Below are 17459 nucleotides of genomic sequence, written 5' to 3' on the forward strand. Positions count from 1 at the left end.
GGGGCAGGACTGGCAGCTTAATATTCCGGGGTTCCGATGTTTCAGATGTGATCGAGGCAGAGGAATGAAAGGTGGGGGAGTAGCATTGCTTGTTAGGGAAAATATTACAGCAGTGCTCAGGCAGGACAGATTAGAGAGCTTGTCTACTGAGTCCTTATGGGTGGAGCTGAGAAACAGGAAAGGTATGGCCACATTAGTGGGATTGTATTACAGACCACCCAATAGTCAACGAGACTTGGAAGAGCAAATCTGCAGAGAGATAGCAGGAAACTGCAGGAAACATAAAGTTGTGGTGGTAGGGGATTTTAATTTTCCATACATTGATTGGGACTCCCATACTGTTAGGGGTCTAGATGGTTTAGAGTTTGTAAAATGTGTTCAGGAAAGTTTTCTAAATCAATATATAGAGGGACCAACTAGAGGGGATGCAATATTGGATCTCCTCTAGGTAACGAATTAGGGCAAGTGACGGAAGTCTGTGTAGGGGAGCACTTTGGTTCCAGTGATCATAACACCATTAGTTTCAATTTGATCATGGACAAGGATAGATCTTGTCCTAGGGTTGAGGTTCTGAACTGGAAGAAGGCCAAATTTCAAGAAATGAGAAAGGATCTAAAAAGCGTGGATTGGGACAGGTTGTTCTCTGGCAAAGATGTGATTGGTAGGTGGGAAGCCTTCAAAGGGGAAATTTTGAGAGTGCAGAGTTTGTATGTTCCTGACAGGATTAAAGGCAAATTGAATAGGAATAAGGAACCTTGGTTCTCAAGGGATATTGCAACTCTGATAAAGAAGAAGAGGGAGTTGTATGAAATGTATAGGAAACAGGGGGTAAATCAGGTGCTTGAGGAGTATAAGAAGTGGAAGAAAATACTTAAGAAAGAAATCAGGAGGGCTAAAAGAAGACACGAGGTTGCCTTGGCAGTCAAAGTGAAGGATAATCCAAAGAGCTTTTACAAGTATATTAAGAGCAAAAGGATTGTAAGGGATAAAATTGGTCCTCTTGAAGATTAGAGTGGTCGGCTTTGTGTGGAACCAAAGGAAATTGGGGAGATCTTAAATAGGTTTTTTGCGTCTGTATTTACTAAGGAAGCTGGCATGAAATCTATGGAATTGAGGGAAACAAGTAGTGAGACCATGGAAAGCGTACAGATTAAAAAGGAGGAGGTGCTTGCTGTCTTGAGGAAAATTAAAGTGGTTAAATCCCCGGGACCTGACAGAGTGTTCCCTCTGACCTTGAAGGAGACTAGTGTTGAAATTGCGGGGGCCCTAGCAGAAATATTTAAAATGTCGCTGTCTATGGGTGAGGTGCCGGAGGATTGGAGAGTGGCTCATGTTGTTCCGTTGTTTAAAAAAGGATCGAAAAGTAATCCGGGAAATTATAGGCCGGTGAGTTTAACTCAGTAGTAGGTAAGTTATTGGAGGGAGTACTAAAAGACAGAATCTACAAGCATTTGGATAGACAGGGGCTTATTAGGGAGAGTCAACATGGCTTTGTGCATGGTAGGTCATGTTTGACCAATATGTTGGAGTTTTTTGAGGAGGTTACCAGGAGTGGATGAAGGGAAGGCAGTGGATATTGTCTACATGGACTTCAGTAAGGCCTTTGACAAGGTCCCGCATGGGAGGTTAGTTAGGAAAATTCAGTCGCTAGGTATACATGGAGAGGTGGTAAATTGGATTAGACATTGGCTCGATGGAAGAAGCCAGAGAGTGGTGGTAGAGAATTGCTTCTCTGAGTGGAGGCCTGTGACTAGTGGTGTGCCACAGGAATCAGTGCTGGGTCCATTGTTATTTGTCATCTATATCAATGATCTGGATGATAATGTGGTAAATTGGATCAGCAAGTTTGCTGATGATACAAAGATTGGAGGCGTAGTAGACAGTGAGGAAGGTTTTCAGAGCCTGCAGAGGGCCTTGGACCAGCTGGTAAAATGGGCTGAAAAATGGCAGATGGAGTTTAATACTGACAAGTGTGAGGTATTGCACGTTGGAAGGACAAACCAACGTAGAACATACAGGGTTAATGGTAAGGCACTGAGGAGTGCAGTGGAACAGAGGGATCTGGGAATACAGATGCAAAATTCCCTAAAAGTGTCGTCACAGGTAGATAGGGTCGTAAAGAGAGGTTTTGGTACATTGGCCTTTATTAATCGAAGTATTGAGTATAATTTCTGGAATGTTATGATGAGGTTGTATAAGGCATTGGTGAGGCCGAATCTGGAGTATTGTGTTCAGTTTTGGTCACCAAATTGCAGGAAGGATATAAATAAGGTTGAAAGAGTGCAGAGAAGGTTTACAAGGATGTTGCCGGGACTTGAGAAACTCAGTTACAGAGAAAGGTTGAATAGGTTAGGACTTTATTCCGTGGACCGTAGAAGAATGAGGGGAGATTTGATAGAGGTATATAAAATTATGATGGATATAGATAGAGTGAATGCAAGCAGGCTTTTTCCACTGAGGCAAGGGGAGAAAAAAAACCAGAGGACATGGGTTAAGGGTGAGGGGGGAAAAGTTTAAAGGGAACATTAGGGGGGGCTTCTTCACACAGAGAGTGGTGGGAGTATGGAATGAGCTGCCAGACGAGGTGGTAAATGTGGGTTCTTTTGTAACATTTAAGAATAAATTGGACAGATACATGGATGGGAGGTGTATGGAGGGATATGGTCCGTGTGCAGGTCAGTGGGACTAGGCAGAAATTGGTTCGGCATAGCCAAGAAGGGCCAAAAGGCCTGTTTCTGTGCTGTAGTTTCTATGGTTATGGTTACTTTATAGCATATTCTATGTATTATCTATGTGTCTGTTTATTTAATTCCACGATTTGTCTCCTACTGCACATTGTCTCTTCAGCAATCTTTGCTTATATATATATAAATTTTGCATACATTCGATTGTATTTGTTTACTTCCCTGTAAATGTCACAATAGAATAAATCTCAAGTTAGTATATGGAACCATAAACGGGTACGTAGTCGATAAATTTACTTTGACTTTCACTTTGAAATGAGGGAAAAGCTCTCACTCGGACAATGGCACACTCCGAGATGTCGCCTGGAAGAGAGAGGCAGTCTGAAATCCTGAATAATTGATTCACACGTCTACCCACCCCACACCTACAGAACTGTCACTTGTCTTCTCGCCGTTCCGTATTTTGTACTTCAGCTTTCTTATTTCCCCTCGGAAAACTGTGTCAAGAACCGTGAACAAGGACTGTAAGGTATTTGCGATTTGGCCGCACTCTTTCGACTGTCAGTGACACAATGAGCTGCATTGTCTCGTTCTGTATTGAGAAATTTCTGCGGGGAGCAGGATGATGACAGCATAAATTCAACTCCAGTTCCTCGCTGCCAAATTCCGCTAGCCTCTATTGGTATTGCTGCGACTCTACCCTCACGCACTAAATACAGGGTGTAGTTCTCAGCTGCAAGCTAAGTTCATGGCCAGGGTCTCAAAGCGGCTCCCTGCCAAACTTCCGGCATGGCCCGCTGAGTTTCTTGTGTACTGCTAGGAAAGTCCCTTTGCACTTTAGACTCTTGCCACCATAATTCATGCAGCATAGTCCAGAGATTTGAAAGTGTCATTTACTCTACAGAATTTGCCCAATCTTATGAGCAAGGTCAAGAGCCCTGTGCTGTAGGACTGGATATCTACCGAAGAGCAAATCACCAGCAAATTAATGTCATGGGTGTCCACTGATCATCCCAAAGAGAGGGAGCTGTGGAAGACGGCCGTTCAGAGAGGAAACCTGCAGGAAGCACCGGCTGGCTGAAGTTGCATGAAGTCGAGAGCAGCAGCGGAAGTTAATGGGCAGATATCGATAAGGGGAATTGTGCAATGGGATCAGGTCGAATTAACATGTCATTGTTGATGTGTGATGGACGAAGGCTGAAGGTTCGGCACCACGCGCTCAGAAGTACGTAGTGAACATGTAACCGTGTTCACTCTAGTCTAACCTGGCGAGGACATTAATGCACACTCTGTACTGCTCTAAGTTGGACTCCTGGAAAACCCCTTTAAGCGCTGCTGTTGAATCAGTGTAACGTAAGAACTGTACTAACCCAGAGCTGTGTTTTGAGCAGGAAAGCAATGAGTAAAATTATAACGAGTTGCTGAACCGAAGACCTCTGACGCTATGTTTAATCCAAAGTGTCCCACCTATACCTCACTGTCACCATATTTTACGTCACTGTTCCTCGCCGCCACTGAATTAATGTAAACCATCCTACTGATGGTTGCAGATTTATGCACATTACTCGTTTAACTTTTAACATTAAAAATACAGGAGCTGAAAATCTGAAATAAAAATAGAATATTCTAGGACAAAAGTAATTTTGAATGCAGAAATTTACCTGGACTAATAAGCATTAGGGAAAGGAGCTTTGTGCCCATTTCAATCCATGTATTTTTACACTCTAGACTATTTTTTATCCATTGCCCTCCGTAGCTTCGCATCTATCTAGGCCAGTGTTTTTTTCTCATCCTCAGTTTTCATGATGAGTGTTCGGCCTAAGTATTTAACTTCATATTTCTTTACATTCACCGACAGACCTATTGAGCTCTTCCAGCATTTTAAACTTTTTGCAATTGACGTTGTAGGATAGTTTTCAATGTTAAAACTTACTCAGAGTCACTATAAGGACAGCAACTGACAGTAGGATGCAGAAGCCCAGGAGAGTGTAGATTAGCATTGGTGAGAGATTTCCTGGCACAGACATCGCTGGTTGTAATCTATTTCCTGCAGATTTCAAGGAAATCACATTATTGAAAGCACGAGAGGGAATAATCAAGCGAAACACATTCCGAACTTCTAGTTTTGAACTACTGAAGGCGCAAGGAAGCCAAGTGTTGTTTTGAACATTGTAATTTGAAAATCTAAAACAAATCGCTTCATTTTAAGAACGCTTACCCGAAGCAGGTTAAATATACAACTGGGCAGAGAGAGGGAGCATTTAATGTTGGACGCGATTAATCCAAATTACTATGTGCATCGCTAAATTCAAGATTGTTGGAATACAGAACACTTGCTCAATTATCCCTTTTCGCGATAACATTTTATCATCCCTCCTGGAACCTTTATTGAAAATGGAAAACTACAAAAAGGAGTAGTTCAGTCGTAATACCTGATTTTCGCCTTTCCGGCTTATGTCCTTCTGCACTTGGATCATCGGTCTGATTCTCACAGAGATTTTCATTTTTGGTCATCATTTCCATGGTGTGAGTCTGGAGATCTTCTTGACCGTGGGGAATATGAACGAGTTAGAAATATAGTCTCCCTAGTTCCTCATTCTGCACTTTCACTCTTCCGTGGCTGAACTGCCCGATTTCACCGACATCCGAGAAATGCAAAAAAAAAAATCTGCTTCGAGATCCTGAATCAGAGAGCGCTAAGGGCCAAGCACCTAGATTTGCCCCTCGAAGGATACCAGGTGAAACGAAATCATCAAGCAACGACATGCTCCTTGCAGTTTCACCATTGTACTTAAAGCTCAGTCTGAAATCCTACCGTGGTCGATAATGGAGGGCAGTCAAAGCGCCAGAAACTGTTGAAACAGAATAGTGTAATAATAGCCACTATCCGTCGTCTGGACCTAGCACACTACCTCCAGTGTCTGAGTGCACTTTCTTCACTATCTCTGGAGAATGTTTTAACGGCTAACCGAGATGACGACGGCCCTTTTCTATGGATTCATTTTCAGTCCCTACACTTCCACATAATACTTCATTTACAACCCCAGTACAGCTCCTCCGCAATACAGTGCTTGATCATTTCTTGGCCGTGGAATCGCGTTTTCCGAGTTGGCAAAGACACGCTCCAACCAATAAGTATCCCCGAGTGACTCCGATAGCCGTGGGAAAGAAAGGAAAAAACGAATAGGCAATTTGAAACTGAACTGGGATTTTAATTCTCTGCCCCCTCACTTACGAGGTGATGGTATTTCAACTCTATACTTGCCCTCTCTCACAAGCCTTCTTGGCAAGACAACACGTCTGTCTGTTCTTTTTTGTCTCTTCCGGCGTTTCACTGAATTCTCCAGATGGCGCTTCTCGAACGCGATTATACGACAGGAGTTTTCATACTCATCCTGGTTTCATAATCAACAAGAGAGGCAACAGCAACAACGTAGATTCATATCACATCTCAAGGCGCTTCATAGAGGGAGGAGGGCAGGTTACAATCAAAGTAGATTTAAAGTCAGTTTCCAACACGCGCACAGTTGGCCTAACAATCTCGAACGCAGAAGGTTTCATCAATCACAGACAAAATGCTTCGTAGGGGAAAAGTGGGTATTCACTTACGAAGAGGCCCGGTTGACGGAAGGTTCAAATAGAACTTAGAGCCTGGTCAGCTGAAGGATTGGGTTAGAAAACCTCAGGGCCGAAACGGGCCCTCAGACTCATCAGTTCCATGCGGAACAAGTTGTCTACTGAGTCCTGTCGAATTCCCCGTGACTGGAAACTATCGCCCCTAACCTCGGTATCTGTCGACCACGTGGAATCCTGTCAAAGCTTCACTGATGTCCATATACGTATATAAAATCTATACCTCAGCCTGCATCCACATCACGTTCTCAAATAGCTCAATGAATATTGTAAAACGTGACTTTTCTGCACAAAACCACTCTGACAAACCCATTAAGTGCATACTTACGCAGAAGAAATAAATCATGTGTCACAATAGGTTCTCGCACAGTTTCTCTGTCGCTGATATAAGGGTCGCTGGCCAGAGATCTGCTTCCTTCTTCCCATTACCCGGGAAATTGTCATAACCACACAATACATCCACAATAACCACAATATCCACAATAACCGTCAGTGTTTGGACCCACGTCCAAATTTCAGGAACGTTGCATAGTCCAGTGTGGTGTGTCTTCATCACGGCTTTCTAATCCCTCATATCTCTTCAGCTTCTCCACTTAGTAACAAAACAGCCCTACGATTCTCAAAACTGCAATGCTCTTTGGGAGCAATGATTTGTTCAAAAGAATCACCGTGGTATAGTTTTCGTTTCCATCAACACTTAGGGCTTCAAATGAAAGACCAGTGAGCTGTTCCATCTATATTACAGCTAGTCAAAGAATGCCTCTTATTCTCTTATCCTTGCTTATTTGACTTATTTCATCTTTCTATTCTGCTGGAGAGTTCATGAAAAGTTCACTTCTCTTCTTAGAAGTTCTGTAAAATTGACAAATTTTTCGATCTTTCTGCACGAAATAGTTTAACTGTTGGCCATACGACAGCAGGCAGCCCAGACCCTTTGATCCAGAGCTGTTTAACAAATTCAATCACAGGACATCTTGATGTATTAACAAGTCCCTTCACTGAGAACTTCAATTCCAAACTGTGGTAATTGCAAGCACTTGGGCAAAAACCTAACTTTGGTATGATACTCATTGAGGTTTTCTGTCTTTTTTATTAAATGCTGTGTCATAAAGGGGGGCGCTGAGAGTGGACCCAAATGCAAGACACAGATGCTCAAGTACTAGGAACAGGACTAGGTGAGTCAAGCAAAAAAGAGAAGTGGGGAAGAAATGACGCTGGACAAGACACAGGCCCTGACCGAGACTAGGATGTGGGGCCTGGGCTAGGACTAGACTAGAAAAGCGGGACCTGGACGAGAAACTAGGAACTTGGAACCTGGACCAGGACTCCTAGTCAGAGACTGGACGGGGACCCGGAACTTGGGTTTTGACTCGGGCTAGGACCTCGGATCTAGGAGAGGACAAGACGTGACTATTGGACTGGACATGGCTTGGGTTCTTCGAGGCAAGGACATGACGAGGCTTCGGTTCTTTGAAGCGACGACATGACAAGGGTTGGTTTCGGACTCCGAGCCAGGGACTAGACAAGCACCCAGAACCTGGGTCTTGATTCGGGCTCAGACTCCGGAACTGGGCGAAGACATGATGTAGACTTGGGAGACAGGACTAGGCGAGGCTACAGGACAGAACGAGAGACTCCTGGAAGAGACGAGGGAACTCCAGTACAGGACGAGGGAATTCCAGCACAGGAAGAAGCACATGGACAGAACGAGAACATGAAGCCTTGACTTGCTACTCAGGAAAAGCCAAGCCTTGGACTTGGGACGACAGGAACCTCGGAACCTTGGACTTGGGACGACAGAAACGCAGAACACAGTGCCTTTCTCTTGGGGAGGACAGAAACACAGAGCCTTGGTCTAGAGCACGGGAACACGGAGCCTTGGACTTGAGAGACAGGAACAAAGGACATGGAACACAAAGATGGGACCCATCCTTGGGAATAGGACTTAGGGCCGGGACTCGTACTCGGAACAAAGATCTAGAACCTCTCCTTGGGTACAGGACTTGGGGTCGGGGCTCTCCATAGAATGCTGAACACGACGAGACGGTTCTCAACACTAGGTAGCGGCAAACGGCAGGACCTACCTACCGAAGGCGTGGACACAGAGACAATTCTCAACTCAAGGTGGCGGCAAACGGCCGGACCTACCGAGCGAAGGCGTGGACACAGAGACAGTTCCTAACTCATGGTAGCGGCAAACGGCCGGACCTACCTAGCGAACATGTGGACACAAAGTGACAGTTCCAAACAACGAAAGACAGTTCCTTATTCAGACATAGCAAGACATTGGTCTTGCTCCTGAGGTAGAACTTGACAGCGATACAGGCGAGAACGCAGGCGAGGTAGCAGACAAGCCTTCAGGGTAAGGCTTCAGGCAGTGGTTGCAGGCAAGGCTACAGGCAGAGGCTTCAGAATGAAGGGGAAGGTAAAGGAGCAGTCCAGCAACTGAAGCTGAACCCAGGGGTTGTTTATGTAGCCAGCCCAAAATGGGAAGCATGTGCCTCAATTAAGGCACACAATAGGACAAGCAAAAACTGGAAAACCTGTAATAAGGAACAATGGACCAGACCGTGAACCGGAATGCGGACTTTACGGATCGGACCATAACATCCTGACATATCTCTAAAGAAACTTGATCGTTTTCTGCATATCAAACAATGTTCCTTAGCTATTTTGACTGATATTTTGATATTCCTATAAATGGTACTATTGATAAAAGGACATGATCGGACACCCTGCTAGTATTCTTTAAATAGCGTCATGACAGTTTTTCCTTTCCTCTTTCTACACGATCTTGGCGATGTTAAATTTGAGAGTTGTAGTTTTCCTTTCTCCTTCTCCTTACTGCACCTTACTAAACCCTAACGTTCACTGCGACATTTCCACATCTTTCCAAACTCCTCGGATCTCTATGAGACAACAGGCTCCCTCAGTCAATTTAAATATCCGGGACTCTAAGGGGAACATTGCAAGCTGGAAGCTTTATAATCCGCTGAAAACCTCTTTTCTGGCCCATTTATTTCCTGGCCACCTTAATGTGGATCAAAATAGTTTTGTATTTTTGGGTTTCTGCTCTCAGTGTGTTCCTTGTCAAATGTGAGATGCTTGCTGCACCTAATTACTTGCATGCCTTAAGGTGTCATTTTTCGTCCTATCGGCTGGCATTCTGTAATAATTTTTGCCAGAGGCAACGGTCTGTGCGGAGGGTGCAAGTGTTCAGTCCTATGACCATCGCTCGGACTGCAGTCTAAACTCATGGTCTTTCATAGAGAGTGTTCTATTTCTTTTCTACATGGAAGAACGGAAAAGCTCGGGCCCCCAGTCTGGACGTCGTTGAGACCATTTATGAAGGTCAGTGATTGTCTTTTCGTTACAGAAACTACAGGAGATGATGCTGCGAAGGCTGTGTAAATACTGCCCATACAGAATTACCAGTCACCAATAAATTGCAAACATTACAGCAGCATAAAATTATAAAGAATATTTACCAATTTCAGCTTCATCAAACTGTTATTAAGAGGGAAAAAAAGAAAGGAAAAAAATAAAAGGGCCCTGTTGCGGTTGACCGGCCTAGATGTGCACATGACAGTTGAAGCTCACCTCTTCCAAAAGCTGGATATAACCGTTATGCACGGAGCTGAATCTCCTCACCGATCACCGGTAAAACTTCCTATCTTAGAATGCTTCGTCTCGCAGGGTATTCCTTGCAATAGCACTTACCCGTTAGAACAAATCCGTGGGCGTCTCCCCGATCTTCTTTTCTCCACATCTCCCGCCAAAAGACCACGAATCCACCACTATGTCTCACAAATCTCTCTCTCTGCCCAGCTCTCTCTAGAACCTTCTCCCAATTCCTCCATCCTGATTGCCTGACACAACATTCCTAACTTAAACAACATGGCTCCTTACCTTCAGCTGAAACCAAAATATTCTGTCAGCAGGACACGCTGATTTTACAGAAAGCTACTGGAATTAAATACTTCTCAACATAGCAGAAAACATCTTAACCAGAACATAACATTCCATCCCCGCCCCCCACACCAAAAATGGCCATGTCCTCATGACATTAGGACTTCTTAAACTGTTATTAATAACACAGTATCCATATTAATTTCATGATTTCAGGGTCCACAACCCATTGTAAATGGCCGTAGTATATCTCACTTGGTGGCAGCACGGCCAGACATCAACCGATTTTTCACTAAATGCTGCAAAACCCCGACTTGTGTGGATCTGGGGTCACTTCAGCAACCGAATGGTACTACAGAGGACTTTGCTCTGCTAATGAAGATCTCCCGCTTCTCCATCGTATTTTCCTGCTCTGATCAGTTGACCAAATGAGGGAGAGGGAGGCGTATTATGAGTCATTCGAATGCTTAAAGCAATCACGTCGCGGAAGAGCGTGCCTATCACAACTTGCTCCATCCTTAATCGATTTATCTCAGCTAGCTGAATGGCTCTTTAACGACACAAGCAATGCGTTTGTCGCTCTTGCCTGAAGATGTAGGAAGAAAGTTTCTCTCCTGTCTCCTGAAATGGGTGCCTAAACATCATTATACGCTCCGGTGGGCTGTCCATCGAGCCAAAAACGTTTGGCAACGCCTACACGTAGTCCACGGACGTGACCAACGAGTTTTCGGCCTTTCGGAATCTCACCACCTTTAAATTCTCTACCAGTTGCTGTTTTTTTTTCTCATACTATCTCAGCACGACCACTCATCCTGTAACTGAGATGTCTACTCCGCCCAAGCCTCATATTCTTCCACCCGATCGGAGGTGGGTCTGACCCCAGAGAACATATCAATCTACGATAACTTGGTTTCTCTACAAATACACTTTGGCATTTATTGAGCAGTGATGCGATTGCCGAAGCCAACTCAGAATTTTATCAACCGCTGAAGTACCGATTAGACCTTGCACATCAGACAACTCCTTCCCCTCACTTCGCAGAAGCAAGATCAACTTGTCTTTAAAAACACAAACACGAGAAAATCTGCAGCTGCTGGAAATTCAAGCAACACACACAAAATGCTGGTGGAACGCAGCAGGCCAGGCAGCATCCGAAATGTCCAGACCCGAAACGTCGACTGTAGATGCTGCCTGGCCTGCTGCGTTTCACCAGCATTTTGTGTGTACATCTTGTCTTTAAAGTCTTCGCCCTGAGTAACATACAGTTCTTATTTAACTTCTTCGCCCTCAGCTACATGTACCCTTCACTTCAAAAATGGACTGTCCGTGGCCTCGCCTCTCCAGCATCACAACAGCAGTAACGTCACTGTTAGTCTGGACTAACACGATGTCCTTACCAGCTGACTGGTCAAAACGCCGTTCAGCCAGCTTAATTTTCCACAATACTTTTGCAGGACTCAGCACTCTGATTAGTAATTCATCAGGGCTTCGGACATCTCTCAGAATACCAGCATTATTTGTGGATAACATCTTCGAATTGCATCAAATACGTAATCACAGCGGCGTCCATAATAAAGTATCTTAATCGTTTTCCTCGATACTAGTTTAAACACAGACTTAAGTCCACAAACTGTTCAATCAATTCTTAAATAGAATTCACCCAACTTTCACGAAAACCCGGATGAGCACACCAGAAATGTAACCCCCTCACTGGGTGATGCTGTTGCTCTAAATTAGCCCTCTCCTTCAAGCCTTCATCTCAAGACACAATGGACACGCCCTTCCTTCCTCCCACTTTTGGTGTTTCACTAGTTCAACAGTTCCTTGCCACCAAGTTGTCTCTTTGAGTTTCATCTATTTCTTCGTGACTAACAATTGCTCCTCTTAACTTCTGTATCAGTCTACTGAAAACAACAGTGTCGAAGCTTCACTGAATTATTAAAATACAAAATTGGCAGCCTATTATGTATTCTCATCACATCCTCAATAAACCCAATCAAGACTAAGAGCATGACTTTCCCACACAAATTCAACCTAGTCACACCAGTAAGTGTATTGTTTTACCTATGGTAATAGCTGCTATCCCTAAGAATGTTCACTGGTAATGTCTCTGTCACTGTTATAAGGCTCATTGGCCACAGCTGTCTCTTCCATTCCCTCACTCTCCGGGAAACTGTCCCAAGGTTACATTCAATTTTACTCAGTGAGCAAAGAACTATTTGGGGAATGTGCACAATATCCTTCACTATGGGGACTAATATCCAATTTTTCAAGAATGTTGCAAAGTCCAGTACAGTGTGTCTTCACTATAGCTGTCTGATCCTTCACATCTCTTCCTTTAGTAGCAAAACTCCCCTGCGATTCTCAAACCTGCAATATCCTTTGGAGTTACTGATTTCATTAAAGGAAAGACTTTATTGTAGTTTATACCTGCGTCGACATTTAGAGCTCGAAGTGAATGGCCAGTGATTTGGTTCCACCCATATCATAGATTACAGATTGTCGAAGATGTTCATCTCCCTGCCTATTTGACATCCTTACTCTTTATACTGGTCTAGTGATTTCATGCATTTACAATATGAGTGTAGCAGGCTGAATGACCTCCAGCACAGAAATTTCTATCACTTGTAGATAAAAAGGTTGGTCAAAGAAAGGTTCGTGTTCAATAGGTTTCAATGGATACATCTAATAACAGAGAAATATACATTCTGAAATGATTTTTCTTCTCAAACATCCACGAAAACAGAGGAGTGCCCCAAAGAATAAATGACAGTCAAATGTTAGAACCCCATCTACCCCACCCACGCACAAGCAGCAGCAAGTCAACGACCTACCCCATCCCCCGCCCTGCGTTCCGATCAGCAAAGAAGCATCTGCCAACACAACGCCCCCCCACCCCCACCAAGCACTCAAGCGTGCAGCAAAGTATCAATAAAGACACAGACTTGCAGTACGCCAAAGTCTACTCGGTCACCCGGTATTCAACATAGCACAGGTTCTCTCTCTTCCTAATAAGGGAAAAATAGGTGTTTCACAGCGAGAGGGGAAACATAACAAAACAACTCGCTGATTTATGATGTTAAAAGTTTGTTGTGTCGTGCTCAGTTACTAAGTGGAAAAGTGAATGAGAGTTTCATCGAGAGCTCAGAGCCAGGTCAGCTCAAGGCACGAATTAGATCTCCTCAGCACCCAAACAGGCCTTTAGGCTCAAAAGTTTCTTGCCAAACAAGCTGTCCATTTGAATTCTATAGGAAGAGGCGCAGTCGACGTTTCAGGACGAAGGGTCTCGGCCTGAAACGTCGACTGCGCCTCTTCCTATAGATGCTGCCTGGCCTGCTGCGTTCACCAGCAACTTTGATGTGTGTTGCTTGAATTTCCAGCATCTGCAGAATTCCTGTTGTTTGTGTCCATTTGAATTCCACCGCTTTCATTGCAACCAGTAACTAACGCGCTAATCATCTTGTTGCAGTCTCAAAAATTTTGTCCACCAACAACCAAGTTGACGAGAAACGTGCACCGTAGTCCACCCCCTCAGTGTACTGTGCAACAGAGTGAGGCCACAATTTAACAAATAGAATTTCTAAGACCATTCCATTCCCTTTGCCATGCAGTTCCACCATAGCTGTTTTCTTCTTCTAAGTGGGAGAAAATAAGCTGCCACACAAACAGAATCTGCAAATGATAAATGGTCTTGATTAGAAAACAAATAGTTCAGGGTGATGAGTTGGCAAAGAAGCAATCTACTAAAGAAATATTCCCCATTGTCCTGATACTTGTGGACTGTGGGGAACAACATAGAATTTTTCAGGAATGTTACCAAATACGAGTGTCATACATAAAAGTTGCTGGTGAACGCAGCAGGCCAGGCAGCATCTGTAGGAAGAGGTGCAGTTGACGTTTCAGGCCGAGACCCAGGTTAGTCCTGACGAAGGGTCTCGGCCTGAAACGTCGACTGCACCTCTTCCTACAGATGCTGCCTGGCCTGCTGCGTTCACCAGCAACTTTTATGTGTGTTGCTTGAATTTCCAGCATCTGCAGAATTCCTGTTGTTTGCAAATACGAGTGTGGTGTGTTTGCATTGCTGCATTCTAGTCCCTCATATATCTTCAGCTCCTGCTCTTAGTAGAAAACCGGCCTGCAATCCTCAAACTTGCAATGCCATTTGCGAGCAGTAAATTATCCAAAGGGAACATTTTGGTGCAATTTCGGCTTATATCAAAGAAGTGCCCAGTGAACTTATTGCATTCATACCATAGCAGGTCACAGAATGCCTGCTTACTTGAGTTATTTCCTCTTTCTATACGGAAGGAGAGTTCATGTAAATTTCACTTCTGTTCTTAGAATTTATGCAGTATTATTTTAACTTATTTTCCCATCATGCGAGAAATATTTTTTCTCTGTTCCATACAACTCCACACCTTCTCCCTCTCCTCCTATCCAGTAAGGGTTTAGCAAAGGCAGTCGCACTAAATTTTGGCAGAATATTATCTTACACAGGATAGACATTTCGTTGATGCTACGTTAATTGTAAATGGTCAGGAAAGAACCAAACTCTGTATAATAATTTTTGATGTTTCCTCTATTATTTTATTATATTCTGATTAACCTCCAAATGTCCCAAAGGGGGACGTTGGGAACGGACCCAAGTGCAAGACACAGACACTGAAGTACTAGGAACAGGACTTGACTAGAGTAGGGACGTGACAGAATACAGACAAAGAGCGGGACAAGAAAGCAGACTTGGGCTAGGACATGGACTAGACAGGGAACCCGGACAAGGAACTATGAACTAGAAGGCTGAGCTTGGGAAAGTGGGACCAGGACTAGGAACCATGAACTAGGAACTTGTGCTTGGACTACGAGCCAGAGACTGGACAAGGACCCAGAACCTGGGTCTTGCCTTGGGCTCGGACCCCAGAACTAGCCAAGGACATGACATAGCTAGAGGACAGGACGTGGTTGGGGTCTTGAGGCTTGAGACTGCTGGTTGGGGTCTTGGAGCTTGAGGCTGCAGGCTGGGGTCTTGGGGCTTGAGGCTGCTAGCTCGGAGGCTGGAGCTTGGAGACAGACTGGGAACTGTACATCAACATAGAGCCGGGACTTATCCTTCGAAAATCCAGGACTCATCTTTAACACGATACTAACATGAGACTGGACAGTACATAAACATAGAGCCGGGACTTATCCTTAGACAAGCCGGGACTCAACTTATTCTCCACACCAAGGTGGGCCAGGTCCATCCGTCGGGTAACGGCAGAACGGTCGGGCTTACGCAACAGAGGCAAAGACACGACAAGACAGATCCCCCCGCAGGACAACGGCAGAACGGCCTGACTTATCCCACGGAGGCGAGGACAAGACAGATCACCCCGCAGGACAACGGCAGAACGGCCTGACTTACCCCATGGAGACGAAGAGAAGACAAGGCAGATCCCCTCCCCTCCCCCCCACCCCCCCCCGGCACAGCAAAGGCAGAATGGCCTGACTTACCCCCACGGAAGCAAGGACAAGAAGAGACAAACACCAAAGAACGACAGACAGTTCCATCTCTGCATTGGGGTTGCTCCAAGTCACAGTTACGGCCAGCAGCCTCGGCCGGATACGGAAACAGCCAGATCCCTACCTAGCGCGGAGTGGCTGACGGCCACTCAGCTGGCCCTGGAAACGGTCGAATCCATACCATAAAGATAGCTCCGACAACCATCAGCAAGGCTGCATGAAGCGATGGTACTGCAACGCAGCCTAATGATGGAAAGTGGCCGCTCCAGCCTTCCACTGGCAGGTTGCTCGCAGGGGATCTTGACAAGACGACCTAGCAGCCCACATTCGACCCCAAGGCTACTTATATTCCTAGATCCAAGATAGGAATCAGGTGCCTATGATTAACCCAACTGAAACAAGGGACAGCTGGATTACCCGGATTGTGGAGTCCACGGATCGGACCGTGACCAGGAATGTGGACATCAGACCGGACCATGACATTAAAGAATGTTTGCCTCTTTTATGCATATAAAACAATGTCCTTTTGCCTGTTCTGGCTGGTGTTTTGAAATTAGTATAAAAGGTATGATTGGTAATAGCATGTAATTGGATGTAGTTTTGGTATTCCTTAAGTGATGTTATTACAGTTTTCCCATATCCCTTTATAAGAAATCTTGACGATGTTGAATTTGAGAGTTCTCGTTGTCCTACCTCGTTCCCTCTACTGTTACTGCCCTAAATCCTACAGATCGCTTCTGCATGGTCCACTTTTTCAGTCTCTCAGGTCTCGAGGAGACAAGCGGGATCTCAAGTTCAACGTCTGGGATTTTAAGTGAAAGTTTGTACGCAGGAATCTTTATAGTGTACTGAAATCTTCTTTTCTGTCATGGTCCGGTCCGTGAAGTCCGCATTCCGGTTCACAGTCCGGTCCATCGATCCCTATTCTGGGTTTTCCCTGTTTTCCCTGGTTCCATTGGAGGCCTTAATTGAGGCACCTGAGTCTCGTTTTGGGAAATACCTCTCAAACCAAGGATTCCCTGCTGGATTGTTTCCTTCCCCTTCCTTCTGAAACCTCGCCTGCATCCCCATCAAGTTCAACCGCCACAGTGAGACTGGAGCCTTGCCACGCCAAGATAAGGAACTATCTAACGTTGAGTTTGGAACTGTCTCTTTGTGTCCCCGTGTTTAGTGTCTGTGTCAAAGAAGAGTCCCTGCCCTATGTCCGGTTCCCAAGGAGGGGTTCCGGCTCTGTGTTCTATGTTCCTGTGTTCTAAGTTCCAGGAGCCATGTTCCAGTCCTGCCAAAATAAAGGCTTCATGTTCTCGTCCAGTCCAGTAGTCCCTCATCCAGTCCAGAAGTCCCTCGGCAGTTTACCTCGACGAGTGTCCTCGGCAGTCATCCCGGCCCTGCGTCCTAGAAAGCGCCCCGGCCCTGCGTCCTAGAAAGCGCCCCGGCCCTGCGCTTTAAGGAGGAGTCCCGGCTCCGTACCCAAGAGCCTAACCAAGACGACTCCAAGAACCGAGCCAAACCTAGACCAAGAACCTCGTCCTGCCCTGGAGTACCTCGTCCAGTCCACATCCAAGTTTCTGTCTTCATGTGCTCCAAGAGCAAGTCCAGGCGCCGTGTTTCAGCCCTGTCCAAATCTGAGCTTCGTGTCCTCATCTAGTTCCAGTGCCTCGCCCAGCCCAGGACTTCCTCGCCCAGTCTTGTGCTGGGGTACCTTATCCTGTGCTGGGATACCTCGTCCTGTCC

The 17459-nt window shown here is 45.2% G+C and overlaps 1 protein-coding gene across 2 annotated transcripts in view; it reads right to left on the bottom strand.

The window, feature by feature from the left end:
* The window catches only part of LOC134339260 (C-type lectin domain family 10 member A-like), a 68382-nt gene extending 62409 nt beyond the window's left edge, over positions 1 to 5973 (bottom strand). Inside the window, exons 1-2 of one of the 2 annotated variants that reach the window (XM_063035625.1) lie at positions 5117 to 5973; positions 4618 to 4731 (exon numbers count right to left, since the gene is read on the bottom strand). In XM_063035625.1, the coding sequence (XP_062891695.1) occupies positions 4618 to 4731; positions 5117 to 5207 (205 nt within the window). In that variant the 5' untranslated portion in view covers positions 5208 to 5973. The remainder of the gene's footprint in view (positions 1 to 4617; positions 4732 to 5116) is intronic. The other variant, XM_063035624.1, reaches the window with a different exon arrangement.
* Between the last annotated feature and the right edge of the window lie 11486 nt (positions 5974 to 17459).

The sequence above is a fragment of the Mobula hypostoma genome, chromosome 29 (genome assembly GCF_963921235.1).
Source record: "Mobula hypostoma chromosome 29, sMobHyp1.1, whole genome shotgun sequence".
NCBI classification, from domain to species: domain Eukaryota; kingdom Metazoa; phylum Chordata; class Chondrichthyes; order Myliobatiformes; family Myliobatidae; genus Mobula; species Mobula hypostoma.